The sequence below is a fragment of the Chlorocebus sabaeus genome, chromosome 3, assembly GCF_047675955.1.
Source record: "Chlorocebus sabaeus isolate Y175 chromosome 3, mChlSab1.0.hap1, whole genome shotgun sequence".
In the NCBI taxonomy this organism is placed as follows: Eukaryota; Metazoa; Chordata; class Mammalia; order Primates; family Cercopithecidae; genus Chlorocebus; species Chlorocebus sabaeus.
The window spans coordinates 95,078,572-95,098,534 of record NC_132906.1 but is presented as its reverse complement, the minus strand read 5'-3'; the positions used below and the strand labels follow the sequence as shown (position 1 = coordinate 95,098,534).

The 19,963-nt window shown below is 58.4% G+C and overlaps 1 protein-coding gene across 1 annotated transcript; it reads right to left on the bottom strand.

Annotated features, from left to right (window-relative positions):
• Window positions 1-1,255: 1,255 nt before the first annotated feature.
• On the bottom strand, window positions 1,256-18,837 carry GRK1 (G protein-coupled receptor kinase 1). Its single transcript, XM_007961008.3, has 7 exons — window positions 18,019-18,837; window positions 15,518-15,645; window positions 13,594-13,751; window positions 12,024-12,107; window positions 4,605-4,729; window positions 2,910-3,111; window positions 1,256-1,551 (listed from the first exon to the last, which is right to left on the bottom strand). Exons 1-7 carry the CDS (start codon window positions 18,715-18,717, stop codon window positions 1,256-1,258), a joined length of 1,692 nt encoding a protein of 563 aa, XP_007959199.1. The 5' UTR covers window positions 18,718-18,837.
• Window positions 18,838-19,963: the final 1,126 nt, after the last annotated feature.

Below are 19,963 nucleotides of genomic sequence, written 5' to 3'. Positions count from 1 at the left end.
GAGACCCTCTCTGGAAAGGAGTCCCCAGGCCCTACATCACCACTCCTCCTGTGGCTTGGATGGACTCCCTCTGAGCCTGCCGCTGAGGCCACGGAACCCAGACCAGCACCGCCGGCCCTCAGGAGGGAGTGTGTCCTGGAGGCAGTTGCAGCGGAACTCGCTTCTTGCAGTTAAAACACACAAAGCCCTCGGGGAGCCTTCAGTGTTCAAAGTGCAGTTGGAAATGCCCGGTGCATTGTGGGTGGGGCCGGGCTGTATGAGAGGGTAGGCCATGACTGTTTTCCCGGCTGCGGCTTTAGGACTCCAGTGCTACTGCTACTGGGAACACAGAGAGGGGTTGCAGCAAGGAGCTCTGTCCCTGTGCACAAGGCCCGTGGCCTGAAGTGTCCCCTGGGAGATGAGTCGGACCAGCCCCGGTGGGGGGAGGGGTCAGAGAGCACATGGTCCCGGCTTTGCCCACCAATAGCAGCTGGGGTGCTTCCGGGGCTCAGGGTCAAGACAGAAAACATTTGCAGCCCCCAGCTCAGGGGTGGGAACTTCGCTTCAGCTACCATCAGCTGGACACTGAGATGAGGAGACCCCGAGATGCACTGAGACCCCCAAACTCCACACCCACTCCCCTCCTCCCAACAGCCCAACAGAGCCGGCGCCTGGCAGATGCGGACCACGGCACCCCGGCTTGCAGGAGACCACGTGGCATGCAGGCCACCAGCACAGGGCCCGGGCACCCCGGGAGGCAGGAGCCTGCACAGAGGGACCTGCGGGGGCCAATATCCGGCCCTCCCCAGTGGGGCCCGGGGTTGTGGCCAGGGTTCACCAACCCCTGACCTGGCCACAGTGCACTCCCACTGAGGAACGTGGCTCTGGGAAGCCGATGGATAAGGTCTTGGGAGGCCCAAGCCGAGTCTCTGCCCCTGACCGCACAGTTGGTCACTCGCCAGTGCTGGAGGCTCCCCGAGAGTTTGTAGATTTTTGGCTTACTCCCTCTGGAGAGTGTCTTATGTCTTCTCAGTGAAATGGAGCGAAAGGAGCGAACTATGCGGTCGGGGGCTCACGGCACCAGGTGTGCGTCTGGCGGCTCAGGCCGACACAGGCTTTCTCCTCCTTGGGCCGCACGGAGACGGCGTGATGGGGACCTGGGTGGAGGGAACCGCGTGTCCCCTTGCTGGCGGACCCCAGGCTGGCACCACGGAGGCAGGCGGCCCCCACCGAGCCCTGTGGGTCCTTTTCCTCCACGTGGACTCTGGGGTGTCACCTAGGAAACCAGACACATTCCTGACTTGGACGAGGAGCCAGAGCCCCCGGAGATGCCCTTCATGTCATCTGGCATCTGGCCGTCCGAGCGCCACACGTTCAGCTCGCCGAAGACGCCCGTCTCGATCATCTCCTCCTGCCAGGGGATGGAGCAGTTGCCCGTGGCGAATTCCTGAAAGAATTCGGTGTCTGTTTTGTCAAAGGCCACACCTTTGACGGTGGAAAAGGCACCCACGTCCTGAATATCCTTCGCGTACACAGTTTTGGAGTCTGGGATGAAAGGGGGTATCAGCATGCCTGTGGGAGACAGAAAACACAGAGGCAGGCACCTCGCGCGGGGAAGGAAGCGCCGTTTAGCCTAAAAAAAACCCCTGCCATGGCTCTGAGATGCACAAAGGCCTGGGGCAGCTCTTCTTTGGGGAAGTGTCCCCGAGGCGGACAGAGAAAGCCCAGTGTGCCTGGAAGGCCCCTGGTTTCCCTGAGACCACACAGCTGGGCTTGAGTGGCGGCGGAAGCAGCCCGGGATCCCAGGGCCCATTCTGGAGCCTTCTCGTGAAAGGGCCTGGCGCTCGCATCTGCCTCCTTGGGAGCCTCCCCTAGGGCCTCATCATGAAGCCGTCTCCTCCCAAACACCCCTTCCCCTGGGGCCCCGTCCCCATCGGGGCTTCCCCTGCACACTCTGCAGACCCCAGACCTCAGGTGCTTCAGCACTTGCTCCAGTGAACTTGGCAGCTTCCTCCCAAACCAGCGTCCCTCCCTGACGCACCACGGCCCCGATGGCCAGGCACAGCCAGTCACAGACATCAACATCCCCAGTGGGTGGGTGAACCCCTCCTCTCAAGGGTCCCCTCCTCGTCCTGTGACCCCTTGGAGCTCCCCTGGGCTCCCTGACCTCAGTCATCCTTGCCTTGCTGGGCCTGCCCAGGGCACCTGTCTGGCAGTCACTGCTGTGACGCCAATATACAAAAGCGACTTCTCATTTGGGGGATCTCCTGCTCTCTGGTCACCCGTGGCCCTGTCCTAAGTTAGTCACACTGCACGTGGACTGACCCTTCCACCTGACCACAGGTTTCTAGGGGGCATGGCTGTGTCTCAGATGCACAAGTGCACGAACACACACACACGCACACACGCACATGCACACACACGCTCACATGCACATGCACACACGTGCACACACATGCACATATGCACACATGCGCACACACGTACATACACACGCACACACATGTACATACATGCACACACATGCACACGCACATGCACACACACAGTATCTTCCACATCCACTTGACAAGCAAGTGCTGGGGATGGATGACTTTCTCCCTGGCAGACAGCCTGAGCCACCGGCCTCTGTTTGATGGTGGGCTCCCTCCAGCACCCGGGGACGTGGTGGAAGGTTTGGGTCTCGAGGTCCCAGTGCAGCCGGCATGTTTCCTGCCTCCTATCGCACGCAGAGCCCTCTGGCCTGATGCCAGCTCCATCAGCTTGTCCTGGGGCTGGGAGGATGAGTGGAGGACTGGGGGCCTTGCTGGGGGCAGAGGGAGAGCCTTGGGGGTCTCAGGCACTCCTCCCTGCTGACTCTCACAGGCTGGACTGGGTGGCCACACAGCCCAGACCCCCGCTCTCCCCGGGGCTGAGGCATCCAACAGTACCGGCCTCCAGCTGCCTCCAGTTAATGTCTTTGAAGAGGAAGTGGGTGCGGAGCTTGTCGCAGGTCTCGTCTCTGAACCCCAGGCGCTTCTCCGGGTCCTTCTCCAGCAGCGCCTCGCAGAAGTCCTTGCTGGCCTGGCTGAACTTGTCAGGGTACTTCACGGGCTCCGAGATGATCCGCTGCTTCAGTTCCTTGTTCTCCACCTGCAGGGATATGCGTCGCCTTAGCCCTGCCGGACCCACCTCTCTTGGGCAGTCAGACCAGACCACAGCCCCTCCCAGAAGAGCCACTGCTCACCCATGTGGGTGGAGGACCCGTGAGGCCTTGTGCCCCTCCCCAGCACAGCAGCATTTGAGGCTCCAGTCTCAGGAATGGAATCCTAAAGACGAAGCTCCCAGGAGCCACAGGTGGGTGCTGTGCATTTTAGGGACTCTGTCTGACCCACCCCCAGCACAGCCGCACCCACCGAGGAAGGAGGAGAGACAGGAAACTGAAGGCCAGCGCAGGCCCAGCTGGGGAGCAGCCTCCGTTTTCACTCCGCCAAGGTGGACAGAAGCCTCGGTGGCTCTGTGGTCTTCAGGAGCTCTGCCAAGGTCTCACTTCCCCACCAGAGGCCCCACTGGTGGGCACAGTGTGAAGGGTGCTGCTCAGCCCCCAACGCCCCTGGATCAGGCCATCGATGCCCCTCCCATAGACATCCCCTTGCCCTGGCAGCCCACGCCTGTGCCACGTCCCACAGATGCAGAGTGGCCACGGGCGTGCTAGTGTCCCGGGACGACTCTGCTGCAAAACCTGTCTTGGTGGGACGGGTCACACGTCCAGGGAAGTCAGGAGGGAGACGGGTGGGCTTGGCCCAGGTGGCATCCAGTGGGCGATGGGTGACCAGGGAAGAGCCACACCCCTCCAGCCCAATGGGACTCTGAGATGGTGGCCTTCTGGCTCTGTGCGGCCACTCCCTCGGTCCAATGAGAGGAAGCCCCAGCCCTGAGCTCTGAGTCAGCCTCACTGGGGAAAAGCCAGCTTTACTCCACTTGTCTCGAATAAGGGACTCTGGCACCTCCGAATGTTATCTCTATTTGCAGTTCTGGTGACCTAGGAGCCGAGACAGCCCAGGAGGTGCTCAGGGGAGACCCAGCAGCTCAGAGCAGTGCTGGGCCCACCGTGGGCAGTGGGGTTCTTGGCGTCTGGGGAGAAGGGGAGCTTGTGCTGCAACAGCGAGGGATAAGACCGTCCAGGGAGGGGGGGCCCACTCCCGTGTCCCCAGGAGCCCCGGCCTCGCCAGTCCCCAGGGGATGAAGCTGCACCCCATGAAGGTGGTTTGTCCTGCTGCCCAGGGTCTGGTAAGTCACCCTCCCTTCTCCAGCCTGCCCCAGAGGCATCGACCCAGCAGGGCCCTCAGAGGCTGAGTGGTCGTGTGCTCTCCAGTGGGAGGGTCTGCCTGCTCTGGGGCACAGGGTGACTTGGAATCCCTCAGCCCTTCCACCTGCAGGCCTCAGGGGCTGGGGGCGTCACTCATCGAGACAGAACAGCATGGCCCAGGAGCGAGACCCCAGGACGTGAATCTGTGACCTCCCCCCCCCGGGCCCACAGAACAACTCCCAGGTCTGCCCCAGTAACAGACCCCATCGCTGCCCCGTCCCCAGTGAGAGCCAGGGCACCAGGGTGGCTGCAGAGACACCTGCCGGCCACCTCCTACCTTCTCTCCACGGGCTCGGAAGGGTCCTCTGGCCGCAATCATCTCATACAGGGTGACCCCCAGGGCAAAGTAGTCCACGGAGAAGTCATACTCCTCGCCCTGCAGGAGCTCGGGGGCCATGAAACCTGCCAGCAAGGGACATTGCGGGTTCAGAGGCGGTCACCTCCATGGTGGGCACGCACTGCGGCAATCGCAGGACTGATGCTCTGAGGATGCATCCCCCGGGGCCTCAGCACTCTCCACATTTGGGACCAGAATATCCTTTGTGGAGGGGCTGCCCTGTGCGTTACCGGGTGCCAAGCAGCACCCCAGACTCTGCCCACGGGGTGACAGCAGCACCCCAGACTCTGCCCACGGGGTGACAGCGGCACCCCAGACTCTGCCCGCGGGGTGACAGCAGCACCCCAGACTCCGCCCGCGGGGTGACAGCAGCACCCCAGACTCTGCCCGCGGGGTGACAGCAGCACCCCCAGGCTGTGACAACCAAAAGCGTCCCATGCCCACTCGAGTGCTGGGCCAGGGCGGGACTTGCTGACTGTAGCTGCACTGAGGCTCTTACTGGGGAGAATCCAACATCAATATCTTTTGAATTTTCCTCTCGAGCTGGTCAGATCATGCCGAGGCGGGTCCACCACATTCTGGGAACCAAGTTCAGAGGAGGCCTGGGGAGCCCCAGCCATCGGTCACTCTCCTCTTCCTCAGCTGTCGGCCTGTTCTCCAGTTGTCCGGTGTCCCAGGAGTGCTATGGGTGTGTCCTCTCCAGAGAGGCAGCCCCAGTTGTCTGCCAAGAAAGCCCTTAGCTGCAGGGACTGTCTTGGGATGGGGGGACGGCTCTGGCTGCAGCCACAGGGGCTGTCTCGGGATGGAGGGACGGGTCTGGGTGCAGCTGTGGGGACGGTCGCAGGATGGAGGGACAGCTCTGGGTGCAGCTGCTCTCATGCAGTCACTCATCCGCCAAAGCCACCTTTGCACAGACACCAGGCACTGGGCACTGACGGTTCCGTGCTGCTTCAGGGGGCTCTGGCAGCAGCTTAGCATTCTGCTTCCTCGTGTCAGCTGCCGGCTCCCCTCACCCATCGTCCGTCTTTCAGCTGCCATGACGCTGCCGCTCACACCCTCCTTTGAGCACGTGGGTTTGTGCTTTTAGCGAGATTCCTTCACTGCCCCCATCCCGGGACTTCAGGAGGGAAAGCACATCATATGTGTGTCCAGCCCACGAGAATATCTGAGTGTCCGCTTCCCGACACTTCACTAAATTCCGAACACACTTTCCACTCCTCACTCTGTGCTCTGGCTCTGCCAGCGGATCAGGGAGCAATGGAGCCGGCAGCCTTGCTCGCTCGTCTGTTGGTGTCGTTAACGTCGAGGCACATCTCTAGGCTCAGCACTTCCACACTCACAAACACTCCTGCTCTAGGTTCCTGCCTGGAAGCCACGCCAGGCTCACGTATGTCTAGTTTGCTGAAGCCGAGTTCTCTGCCTGGTCCCACAGTCTCAGCTCGAGTCTTCTGTACCCTAAAAGGCGCCTCCCCTCACCGTGGCCTGACTCTGAGGCAGCCAAGCGCCTCTCAAGCCCTTCCCAGCTCCTCCTCACAGAGAAGACGGAATCCAGTGTGGACTGTGGCCTCCAGGCACCCCCACGCTGCTCAGGCTGCCACAGGGTCCTCTCTTCTCCTCCCCACGCTGCTCAGGCTGGCACAGGGTCCTCTCTTCTCCTCCTCACCTCTGGCTGAGGCTTGCCCACCTACCTGCCCTTGTCCACCTTTTGTGGCTCCCTGCAGACCCTGCCAGCCAGGCTGTGCCCTCCCCGGCCCTTCCACCCTCTCCATGGTATCCCTCCTTCTTCACAGAGATGAGGTTCAAGGCCACAGCCATGCACTGAGGTTTCCCTCTCCTTGTGAGCAAGCTTCCCCTCCAGGGTGGAAACCGCAGATCCCGCCTGCCTCAGCTCAGGCACTTCCGTGGTCCAGCCCTGTGCCTCTTCCACGGAGCTGGGGCGTCTCTGAGTGATGGCCGCAGACCCTCCAGGCCCCGCTGCGATGCCACCATGGTGATGAGCACAACACTTGCTCCAGCCTGCCCTGAGTGCCAGGCACAGCAGTCCACCATATGCCATGAGCTCGCCATGGGTACTCCTCATCGTATGGGTACTCCTCATCGCATGGGTACTCCTCATCGCATGGGTACTCCTCATCGCCATGGGTACTCCTCATCGCATGGGAACTCCTCATCGCCATGGGTACTCCTCATCGCATCGGTACTCCTCATCGCATGGGTACTCCTCATCGCCATGGGTACTCCTCATCGCATGGGTACTCCTCATCGCATGGGAACTCCTCATCGCATGGGAACTCCTCATCGCATGGGAACTCCTCATCGCATGGGTACTCCTCATCGCCATGGGAACTCCTCATCGCATGGGAACTCCTCATCGCCATGGGTACTCCTCATCGCATGGGTACTCCTCATCGCCATGGGTACTCCTCATCGCATGGGTACTCCTCATCGCCATGGGTACTCCTCATCGCATGGGTACTCCTCATCGCCATGGGTACTCCTCATCGCATGGGTACTCCTCATCGCCATGGGTACTCCTCATCGCATGGGTACTCCTCATCGCCATGGGTACTCCTCATCGCATGGGTACTCCTCATCGCCATGGGTACTCCTCATCGCATGGGTACTCCTCATCGCCATGGGTACTCCTCATCGCCATGGTACTCCTCCTCGCATGGGTACTCCTCATCGCCATGGGTATCCTCCTCGCATGGGTACTCCTCCTCGCCATGGGTACTCCTCATCGCCATGGGTACTCCTCATCGCATGGGTACTCCTCATCGCCATGGGTACTCCTCATCACGTGGGTACTCCTCATCGCGTGGGAACTCCTCATCGCCATGGGTACTCCTCATCGCATGGGTACTCCTCATCGCCATGGGTACTCCTCATCGCATGGGTACTCCTCATCGCCATGGGTACTCCTCATCGCATGGGTACTCCTCATCGCCATGGGTACTCCTCATCGCGTGGGAACTCCTCATCGCCATGGGTACTCCTCATCGCGTGGGTACTCCTCATCGCCATGGGTACTCCTCATCGCGTGGGTACTCCTCATCGCCATGGGTACTCCTCATCGCATGGGTACTCCTCATCGCCATGGGTACTCCTCATCACCATGGGTACTCCTCATCGCATGGGAACTCCTCATCGCATGGGTACTCCTCATCACCATGGGTACTCCTCATCGCATGGGTACTCCTCATCGCATGGGTACTCCTCATTGCATGGGTACTCCTCATCGCCATGGGTACTCCTCATCACATGGGAACTCCTCATCGCATGGGTACTCCTCATCACCATGGGTACTCCTCATCGCATGGGTACTCCTCATCGCCATGGGTACTCCTCATCGCATGGGTACTCCTCATCGCCATGGGTAGTCACAATGGGGATGTGCAGCAACTTGTCTAAGGCCACAGCCCACACCCCACAGCCCATAGGCCACTGTCCACAGCCCACAGGCCACAGCCCATGGTCCACAGGCCACAGCCCACAGCCCACACCCTACAGCCCACAGTCCACAACCCACAAGCCAGTCCACAGACTGTGGGCTGCCCCCGAGTGCTCTGCCCTCTTGTCTCCACTGGCCGTAGCCATGAGCTCTGGGGACTCCCTCCAGATGGCTGCATGCTCACCAAGCAGGGTCCTTGGTAGACATCTGCTCTGGTGAGTCAGACTCCAGGAGAGGTTCAGACACCTGCCTGGCCCCTGAGCCAGCTCTGTGTGGCATGTGGGGCCTGTGTGAGCTATGTCAGCTCCCCAGCTGCCACCCAGGTGAGGCCAGCCCAGCACACAGTGGTGGACAGGCCCGTTAGATGGCCCCATGACGGACGTCCTGGGACTGGGCAGAGGGGCTGCAGGCTGGGGCATGGGGGCTGCTGGGGCTGGTCAGTTCTGACATTTCTGGGTCAAGGTCCTTCCTGGTCCTTTACTGTGTCTGAGGGCCAGGCTGATGTGGCCACAGAATCCTTTTTCCCCAAAAGAGTCGCAGGAACCCTCCTCCACAGAGCCATAGGCCCTGAATATGCCCTGCTGGTCCAGGATTACACTGATGTCAGAATTCTGCCCAGACTCCGGGGAGGAACTGCTCACATGATCACAGTTTCTAGACCCACCCAGAACCTTCTCAGCTCCAGACCAGGCACAAGCAAGGCCCACCAGACTGCAGGCTCCTGTCAGTTCCTGGGCCAAGGAGCTCCCCAGCCCTCCTGGCCTGACCCTGTGACGCAGCCCGGACGGCGCACCTGTTTGTGCCCCAGGCCTCCTGAGGGACCTGCAGCCACGCAGCGGCCAGTAAATATTGACAGAAAGCGTGAGGGAGCCAGCTCTATCTGCTCTGTTCACAAATTCTCCTGCCCCTGAACTCAAACTGAGGACCGGGCATGACCGGCCCCACCCTGTGCACGCCCCTGGGCCAGCACAGCACTGGCAAGGGGGAGTCCCCGGACAGACTCCTGATGGCTGTGGTGTTTCTCTCTGCGTGGGGGGCTGTGGGAGGGTGCGAGAGTGCCAGGAAGAAGGACGCAGACTCTGCGGCTTTGCTGAACTGGCACCGGCCTCCCAGCCTGCACCCTGACGTCAGCATCTCCAGGTCACTGTGCTGGGGTCACAGCCTGAGCCTAGCCCTGCTGTGTGCACCTGGGGCTCCGAGGAACGGGCATCAGTGAAGGCAGGGGGCCCCCTGGCGGCCAGCCGGGCCATCACACTCGGCCTCAAAGCTGGGCCCTTTCCAGCCGTGAGGTTAACTCTTCAAGTCCTGGCCTCGGAGTCCACCTGGATCTCCCCGAAACGCGTGAGGGGGCTTCCACCCACGCGTCACACCCAGGCTTGGCAAGGATCCCAAAGACTTGAGGGCCACAGTGCCCACTGTTTCTACAGACCCAGAAAGAGGCTTGGATCATCTCACGAAGAACAGGTGCCACCCGAGGCTTCCTTGAGCCATGGGATCCCCCAGGGTGAGCTGCCTTACAGAAAGTTCTCAGACCTTCGACCACTGGGTGCCTTTCACAGAGCCCTAAGCACTCAGTGGCTACTGAATCCCGCATCCAGATTGCAACCCAGCCGTGAGGGGTGTGAGCACAGAACTGCCCCTCTTCAGAACTGTGGGGACACAGTCCTTAGCCCCCACCCCGAGGTGCACCTTCCCCTAAGTCCGGCTGCAGCAAGGATGTCCCCGCCTTGGCCACGGCACAAACACACCCGGTGCCTAAGCAGCCACGTGGGAGGATCCGAAACACCACCGCACACAAACCCCACCAGGCGACGGCACCACCTCCCCAGAGCCACAGCAACCCCGGGGAAGGGACAATCTCTGGAAATCCCAGCAGAAGTGATCCCCGACACGCGGACCCTCAAGACTGCAGAGGAGGGAGGAAGAACTGAAATTCACAGTGTGGCTGCTGTACATAGGCGCCAGGCACATGGCGTGTGAGGTCTCCTCAGCAAACCTGTGCACCGAGTGCTAGCAGGAGGCTCGGAGGTTAAGTAAAGCACACAGGCCACACGCCAGCAGGTGCTGGGCCCGGAACACGGACCTCACTCTGCTTGACTGTGGGGGGTCTCCTCTCCTCCGCAGGTGTTGCGAGCCTCCCTGCCTGGGGGAAGGTGAGAGGAGATGAGACGGGATGGGGGAGGCAGCAGGATGCACCGTGCATGTGCACTCACACACAGGCACATGGACACACACATGTGCACAGAGATGCAGGCATGCACACAAGGCACACATGCACACATGTGTGCACAAAGACACAGGCATACACATACAGGCACACAGGCACACGGACACGTGTGTGCACACAGAGGCATGTACAGGCACACATGCACACACACACATGTATACACAAAGACATACACATACAGGCACACAGCACACAGACACACATGTGTGCACAAAGACCCAGGCATGCACACACAGGAACACATGCACACACACAGACACACATATGTGCACAAAGACGCATGCATGCACATACAGGCACACAGGCACACAGACACGTGTGTGCACAGAGACACAGGCATGCACACACAGGCACACATGCATACAGACACACACGTGTGTGCTCCGAGACTCAGGCATGCACACACAGGCACACATGCACACAGGCACACAGACACACACACGTGCACAGAGACGCAGGCATGCACACACAGACACACATGCACACTGTAAAAGAAAAATATCTTGGGACCCAAAATCACTAAACTAAAGGGAAAAGTCAAGCTGGGAGCTGCTTATGGCAAACGCGCCTCCTGTTCTATTCAAAGCCGCCCTCTGCTCACTGAGATAAATGCATATCTGACCGCCTCTCTAGAGAGACTAATCAGAAACTCAAAAGAATGTAGCCATTTGTCTCTTATCTTCCTATGACCTGGAAGCCCCCTCCCCACTTCGAGTTGTCCCCGCCTTTCCAGACAGAACCAGTGTTCATCTTACGTATGCTGACTGATGTCTCCTGGCTCCCTAAAATGTGTAAAACCAAACCATGCTGCGATCACAGGTCAGGACTTCCTGAGGCCATCACAGACTCGTGTCCTCAACCTCAGCAAAATAAACTTTCTAAATTAACTGGTACCTGCCTCCGATTTTCAGGGTTCACAACACTCACATACACATAAATGCACAACCACACAGACACTGTCAGACACAGGCACACACAGACGCCCATGTGCACACAGACACACATATATACAAACTCACATGTATGTGATGTGCACACACATATATACATAAACTCACATGCATGTGATGTGCACACACACATATACACGAACTCACATGTACGTGATATGCACACAGACACATATACACAAACTCACATGTACGTGATGTGCACACAGACACATATATACACAAACTCACATGTACATGATGTGCACACACACATATACACAAACTCACAAGTACATGATGTGCACACAGACACACATATATACACAAACTCATATGTACGTGATGTACACACACATATATACACAAACTCACATGCACGTGATGTGCACACACACATATGTACACGAACTCACATGTACGTGATGTGTACACAGACACACATATATACACAAACTCACATGTATGTGATGTGCACACATGTACATAACAAACTCACATGTACGTGATGTGCACACAGGCACACATATATACACAAACTCACATATATGTGATGTGCACACACATATATACACAAACTCACATGTACATGATGTGCAGACACACATATACACACAAGCTCACATGTACGTGATGTGCACACACACATATATACACAAACTCACACGTACTTGCATGTGCACACAGACACACACATGTACACAGGGATGCACGCATGCACAGAGCCTCCTCAGCTGCGCTCAGACCCTTACCTGGGGTCCCTGCATAGCCCTTGGTCTTGCTCTGCCCATCCAGCAGCTCCACAGCCAGCCCAAGGTCAGAGATCCGGACATTGCCTGAGAGGCAGACATAGTGGAGTCACCCCTGGATGCACAGGTACCGGTGAGCCCAGAGCCACCTTCACACAAACGCACACACACAACACACACTACACCACACACACCACACAGATCACACCACAGACACCACACACCACAGACACCACACACACACACACCACGAACACCACACACCACACAGATCACAACACACACCATGGACACCACACACACACAGATCACACCATACACACACTACACACCACACACACTACACAGATTACACCACACACCCACACCATACCACACAGACACACCACTACTACACTACACATACCATACCACACGCAGACCACATAGACCATACCACCCATACCACACCACACACACACACATATCGCAGACACACACCACACACAGACATACCAGGCAGCCATGAGGTCCCAGAGCCCAGAAGCCTCTCCTCCCTAGCCAGACTCACATGCACACACCCCACCACCACACCACAAACACATACACACACACCCCACACACACACCCCATGACCACACCACAAACATACACACACACCAAACAGCCATAAGCACCACCCAGTGCCCATGATCCTCCCCTCCCCAGCCAAACTCAGACACACCACACACAACCCACATGGTCTCAGACACACCACACTCACTGCACACTCACATACCACACACACCACATTCCACAGACCACACACACAGCACACGCCAACAACCAAAGACTACATACACACCTCACACACACGTGCCACACACAATACCACACATACCACACCCAATACCAGACATACCACATACCACATCAGATACCACACACACACACGCCACACACAATACCACACATACCATGTACCACACCAGATATCTCACACCACACATACACATACCAAGTGACCACGAGGCCCCAGCACCCCAGACTTACACACACCACACACACCAGACATACCAATCACACACTACACATACACACCATATGCTACACACACCTCACACACAACAGACACCCCACAAACCACATACACGTACACAGCACACACCACGCACAGGACAGCGGCTCCCTGGCTGACGGTGAAGGGCGCAGGGTGTAGGGAAGAGGGCCGGTCGCGTTGCAGCTAGGCGTGGGTGCTGCCCACCGGGATCCTCCCATCCCAGCCCCCCACACTCTCTCAGGCCCTGGTGCGTGTCTCGCACTTGACCTGCCAGCGTCGGGAGCCTAAACCCTTGTGTTTATTTCTGAGAAGAATCCCTGTGTGATGCCTCATTCAGGCAGAAGGAAGGTGGGGACTGGGCCTCGCAGACTCGCCATTCCCAGCTAGTTCTGCACCGCAGACCCCTGCACTCACTCCCGTGACTCCTGGTGCCCAATGACACCCCCGCTGTCCACGCAGCTGTCAACCCTCCTGAGGTTGTGCAGAGACCTCCAGGGAAGCTGCGCCCCGCCATCCTCGGAGCCCCCATCCCTCACCGCCGCGGGCACCGCCTACCGTCATTGTCCAGCAGCACGTTCTCAGGCTTGAGGTCGCGGTAGACGATCCGCCGCTGGTGCAGGTGCTCCAGGCCGCAGATGATCTGCGCTGTGTAGAAGACGGCACGTGGCTCCGGGAAGCCGGGATTCTCCTCATTCACGTTGTAGATGTGGTACCTGGGGGCAGACACGCGGGAGCCATGTGCCCCTGGTTTAATGGGGAGTAAAATCATGGAAAGACAGAGCGGGGACCTCAGAACCACATCTCTCTGCCAGCGTTCTGGTCGTTTTGAGGCCTGGCCCCCCAGCGACCCTGCAGAGGAGACCCTGAGGCCATGGTGGCTGGCGGCGTTAGCAGCTCAGGGACCCTGAACCCCAACGGCTAACGGGGAGAAAGTGCCGTCCACGTGCGTCTCCTGTCCCCCTGCTTCCCGGCGCGGGCTGCAGGTGCTGGAAAACAGCCCAGACCGTCTCAGGAAGAGGCCAGGCCGAGGCGGGACGGAGCTCCGCAGGCTCCGAGTTCATCGGACGCGTGAAGATTTGCAGCAAGGTGTTTCTTCTCAGCCTCTTTCCTCCCCCACAAAACATCATTTCTTGTGTTTTCCGTGGACAGGTTTTGCAGAGAAGCAAAACCTAACAAATAAAATACACGATTTAAACTAGGTGGCACCAGGAGTATAGTCACAGGAAACAGGAGAGGAGGCCCTGGAGCCAGGTGGATCATGAGGCGGCCGGAGCCACCAGGCCCTCCCTGGGCACCCCTGTGACTAAGCTTCCCAGCGCCCCCTCCCCTCCGCCTGGGCACCTGGCATGGTGACTTAGTCTGGACTCACATTCCTCATCTGAAAAATGGGGCCACCAGCCTCACCTGAAGGAGTTTCCTTGGAAATTAAAAGCAGGTGAGAATGGGGCATGGTGCTGCCAACCACAGCCACGGCCCCTGCCCATCCCCAACCTTAGGGGTATCAGACACTGTTAATCTTCCAACAATCTTTCTTTTTTTTTTTTTTTTTTGAGACGGAGTCTTGCTCTGTTGCCCAGGCTGGAGTTCAGTGGCGGGATCTCGGCTCACTGTAAGCTCCACCTCCCGGGTTCACGCCATTCTCCTGCCTCAGCCTCCCGAGTAGCTGGGACTACAGGTGCCCGCCACCTTGCCTGGCTAGTTTTTTTGTATTTTTTTAGTAGAGACGGGGTTTCACCGCATTAGCTAGGATGGTCTCGATCTCCTGACCTCGTGATCCACCTGTCTTGGCCTCCCAAAGGGCTGGGATTACAGGCTTGAGCCACTGCGCCTGGCCAAACAATCTTTCAACTTAGATATTATCTCTTCCCATTTTATAGACCAGGAAACAGAACCAAGCAATGGCTAAGCGGCCCAGGTACCAAACGAGCCTGTGATCTGATCTCCCACACGGGCCTGGGACCTGCCTCGGTGATGGATCCGAGGCCAGGACTTTGGGGAGGCAGCACCACCTCCTCTCTGCCGGAAAGCAGCAAGGCCATGGCCCCAGCTGGCCTGATCTTGTCTCCAGCTCCAGCGTCAGCCCCAGGAGTGGGCACTGGTGAAGTTCATCTTCATTTACTCTCCTGGTGCAAGGCCCTCAGCCCTGCAGAGGCCCCTGCACTGCATCACGCGTCCCCCACAGCACCACGTGCCCCCCACACCCACACCAGGGCCACACACAAGGAGGTGCCCTGGCTGTCAGGTTGGGCGCCTCCCAGGCTCCTGCACCAATGTGGGTCCAGGGTGTATTGTTTCAGGAACCCGCGCCTACCGACAGTGAGAAGGGGACGGTGATGGGTGCAAGGCTTTCCCTCGAGGGCAGGCCTCGGGCCACCATGGCTCTGCACGCAGGAAGCAGCCCCATCGGGCCCCCCGCCGCCGGAAACCCTGACCCAGTGGGACAGCAGGGTCCCCTGGCGCCCTCTGGACCAGCCCTTACCTGATGTCGCCTCCGTTCATGATGGTCATCACCAGACAGAGGTCAGCTTTGGTTTCAAACGCATAGGCCAGAGACACAATGAACCTGCTGTGCACTTTCATCAGAATCTTCTTCTCCACCATAGCACCCTGAAAAGTGAGACGATGAGTATGTGATGGCTTTCTTTTTTTTTTTTTTTTTTTTTTTTGAGGCAGAGTCTCGCTCTGTCACCCAGGCTGGAGTGCAGTGGCTGGATCTCGGCTCACTGCAAGCTCCGCCTCCCAGGTTCACGCCATTCTTCTGCCTCAGCCTCCCGAGTAGCTGGGACTACAGGCGCCGCCACCTCGCCCGGCTATTTTTTTGTATTTTTTAGTAGAGACGGGATTTCACTGTGTCAGCCAGGATGGTCTCGATCTCCTGACCTCGTGATCCGCCCGTCTCGGCCTCCCAAAGTGCTGGGATTACAGGCTTGAGCCACCGCGCCCGGCCTGTGATGGCTTTCAATAGGAAAGGGACCAGTGCATTGTAGAGACCGTGTGCACACAGCCACGCCCACTGCACACACAGCCACTAGTCGCAAACACGCTTTAAATGCGCCTTTCACAGAGCAATTGCAAATGACTTCAAAACATGCCTGTACCCCCATTTCAGAAAACCAGATGTGTGAATTCCTTCACACAGGGGACTTCTGGTCTTCCGGGCCAGCCTCTGGCAAGGGGAGGCTCAAGCCCCAAGGCTGAGCAACATGGGTGAGGACCCCACCAGCCCTGCCTGCCCAGCAATCCTGCAGCCACAGCCCTCCCTCCTGTCTAGGCCCCTGTGGGCTGGGCTCACAGACCAGCACCTCCCAAACTACCTCACCACTCTGCTTTGTTTTGTCTTTATTTTATTTATTTATTTTTTTTTTGAGACGGAGTCTCGCTCTGTCGCCCAGGCTAGGGTGCAGTGGCCGGATCTCAGCTCACTGCAAGCTTTGCCTCCCCGGGTTCACGCCATTCTCCTGCCTCAGCCTCCCAAGTAGCTGGGACTACAGGCGCCCACCACCTCGCCCAGCTAGTTTTTTGTGTTTTTTAGTAGAGACGGGGTTTCACTGTGTTAGCCAGGATGGTCTCGATCTCCTGACCTCGTGATCCGCCCGTCTCGGCCTCCCAAAGTGCTGGGATTACAGGCTTGAGCCACCGCGCCCGGCCTTGTCTTTATTTTAAAACCTCACAATGCTCCACCGAATGAGTTTGTAAGGACAAACTCATTTTGTAAGGACAGCACACCCCTCTTTGAAGAGGGAATTCCTGATGTCGGAGACCCCTTTCTGTGCATTCGCACTGGGGGAGGTGTTCAGCTGATGTCAGTGTGGAGTTCAGTTAGGTGATGGAAGTCAGGAGAAGAGGCTGACTGTTGGGTTACATTTACAGTTAGATGTGAATGGCATGGTGTGGGAATTAGATGTCAAGAAAGCTAATTTTTAAAAATTACTGCTACAACCACGTGGCATAGTTACCCACCCCGAGTTCCACAGCAAGAACACACGGATATTCCAGGGCCTCTGCCCAGCGCCATGACCACCTGGTATTTCACCTTCACTAAGGGGTAAGGCCCTGCAGAGCCAGGTTGCACAGCGGCTGCTGCTTAACCCTAAGAGCTTCCTGTGCCCTCAACACAACTGCGCGGTGGGAGAGGGGCCAGGAGCTGCATGGAGCCGAAGTGCAGGGGGCTGGCTCGGGAGATCACGTCCACACCCGGTGCAGCCACTGCCTCTCACCCTTAAGACCTGTAAGCAGCTTCTGCTGATCCTGCCCCAGATGCACAGTCTGACGCCAGTGGGCAGAGCGGATGAAACTTAGCGTGGCCTGCGTGCCCGTCGTTCACTCCCACCCCCAAGAACAGCGCAGTCAGGGGAATAGTTCCTGCATCCGGTGTCACGCCAGGCTTCTCCTCACAGAAAGTGTCATCGGAGTGAGGCTACCTCCATCCTGCCTCAGTTCCTCCTGCATTCACTGCCATCAGAGGAGGCAGGTCCCTGGAAAGTCTTCCACGGCCATGGCAAAGAATCCGGAGACCCTGCCCTCTTCAGCCTCCCCTGAGAGGTCCTCTTTCCCCCACACTTGAGGCTAGTCTGTGGTTGGTGAAAAGCTGACGAACAAAGTGGCACGTCCCCACCCAAAAACGTGGAGGTCCCTCTCCAAGGAGGGATGTCCCCACCCAAAAATGTGGAGGTCCCTCTCCAAGGAGGGATGTCCCCACCCAAAAATGTGGAGGTCCCTCTCTGAGGAGGGACGTCCCCACCCAAAAATGTGGAGGTCCCTCTCCAAGGAGGGATGTCCCCACCCAAAAATGTGGAGGTCGCTCTCCGAGGAGGGACTTCTGCACATGGACTGGAACTGCCCGTGACTGCATGGCCGCAGGGCGCCCACATGGCAAGGCTGGCGAGGCACCAGCTGTTAAGGGCCACCAAGCCCGACAGCGACTTGGGGGCCCTCTGCACCCTGCTGCCCCATCCCTGTTGGCTGGGCCGCGCTGCTCACCTGGTAGCCCTTCCTCTTCTTCAGTCGCTTCTTGTTCAGCTTCTTGCAGGCATACAGCTTGCCGGTCGCCTTCATCTGGCAGGCCGACACCTCCCCAAAACCCCCTTTCCCCAGGACCCTGAAGTCCAGGAACCAGTCCTCCCCCATGGGCTGGGCTTCCAGCCACTTCCACTGCAGGAACCTCAGGAAGTACAGGCTGCCCAGGTACTCCTGGAAGGGGGCTTGGCCCAGATGTGCCAGGGTGGCCTGCAGCAGGGGCTGGAAGAGCCCGTCCTGGCTCTCCATGGGCCCCTCCTTAAACTTCGCCACCATCCCCTCATCCAGGAAGCTGCAGAAGAGTTTGGCCTGGGGGTCCAGGTACTGGGCCAGGATGGTCTGGGCCTTCTGTGGCTGGAGGTCGTTGTCTGCTGTGTCATAGTCCTCGATGTCTTTCCAGAGCTCCAGGGCCGGCACGTGCTGCTCTGCTGATTGCAGGAACTGCTGAAAGAGCTTCTTGCCGATGGGCTGCTCCAAGCACACGCTCTCAAATTCCAGGCTGAGGCTGTCACGGAGGTACTCACACTTGGACAGCGGGGGCAGCTTGAGCTTGGCCAGGTACTTCTTGTCCCGGGAGGATTGGGAGCTGCTGCCGTCAAAGCTGCCTCGGGCGGCGATGAAGGCAGAGTTGGCCACCACGGTCTCCAAGGACCCGAAATCCATCCCGGAGCTGGCTTCCTGTCCGCTTCAGGAGTGAGGGCCCATCGGCCGAGGCCAAGCCGGCGGTGCTCACAGCAGAGCAGGCCTGACCGCTGCCCTTGGCCTGTGGCCCGTCCCTGCCCTCGCTGGACGAGCAGGACGCCCTGGCCGTGTTGAGGGTGCCTAGGGACCACTGGGAAGCCCCTGGGAGCCCGGGGCTGACACAGCACCAGGCTAAATCTCAGCTGGGGTCACGGAGGACGCTTAGGAGTGGCGAGAAGGTGCTAGAAAAAGACAATCCCCTGAGCTGCTTGGAATCCGATTAGCTCATTCTGCCCGGCCCTTTCCTCCAAGGGGCCGCTTCGCTTTTCCCTGAGACGGACAAACAACTCCCAGGCTTCTGGGGCCCCCGGCTGGAGAGGCACTCAAAGCTCTGTTCTGAATCGCCCTGTCCACCCCCTGGCCTCAGCAGCCAGGCTCAAGCCTGCTCTTTCCTTGGGATGTGGGCCCGACAGGAGAGGGTGGTGCCAGGAAACCATAATTTACAAAGGCTGTTTTTCCCTACTATATTTCATTTTTATTTTTAAGAAAATAGCAAGTGAGAAGAAAACCACGTGATAATAGGAATTTAGAGGAAAAAAGCCCACAATGACCAGCTTCCTGGAGGTCTGTAGGTGAGACCACCAGTGCTTACTGAGGGGTCAGTTCCCAATTATTTTTCTTCTTCTCACCTGGGGTTTGCAAGTAAGGCAGGACTGTCAAGAGACAGTTGCTGGTGACACCAGGACCAGGGAGCAGAAGATCCCCGGAGCTACACCAAACCAAGGCTCCACTCAGAGGGACGTATGTGGAATACAGTTGGGGCACACCTGAGACACACCTGGGGCACAGCTGTGGCACACCTGGGGCACACCTGGGACATACCTGGGACACACCTGGGACAGCTGGGGTACAGCTGGGGCACATCTGGGACACACCTGGGGCACACTAAGGAACACCCAGAATCCACCTGAGACACATGTGGGACACAGCTGTGGCACACCTGGGGCACATCTGGGACATACCTGGAACAGCTGAGACACGCCTGGGAACACCTGGTGCACACCCGGAATCCACTTGAGACACACCTGGAACACAGCTGTGGCACACCTGGGGCACATCTGAGACACACCTGGGACAGCTGGGACACACCTGGGACACACCCAGAATCCACCTGAGACACACCCAGGACACATCTGGGGCACACCTGAGATACAGCTGGTGCACATGT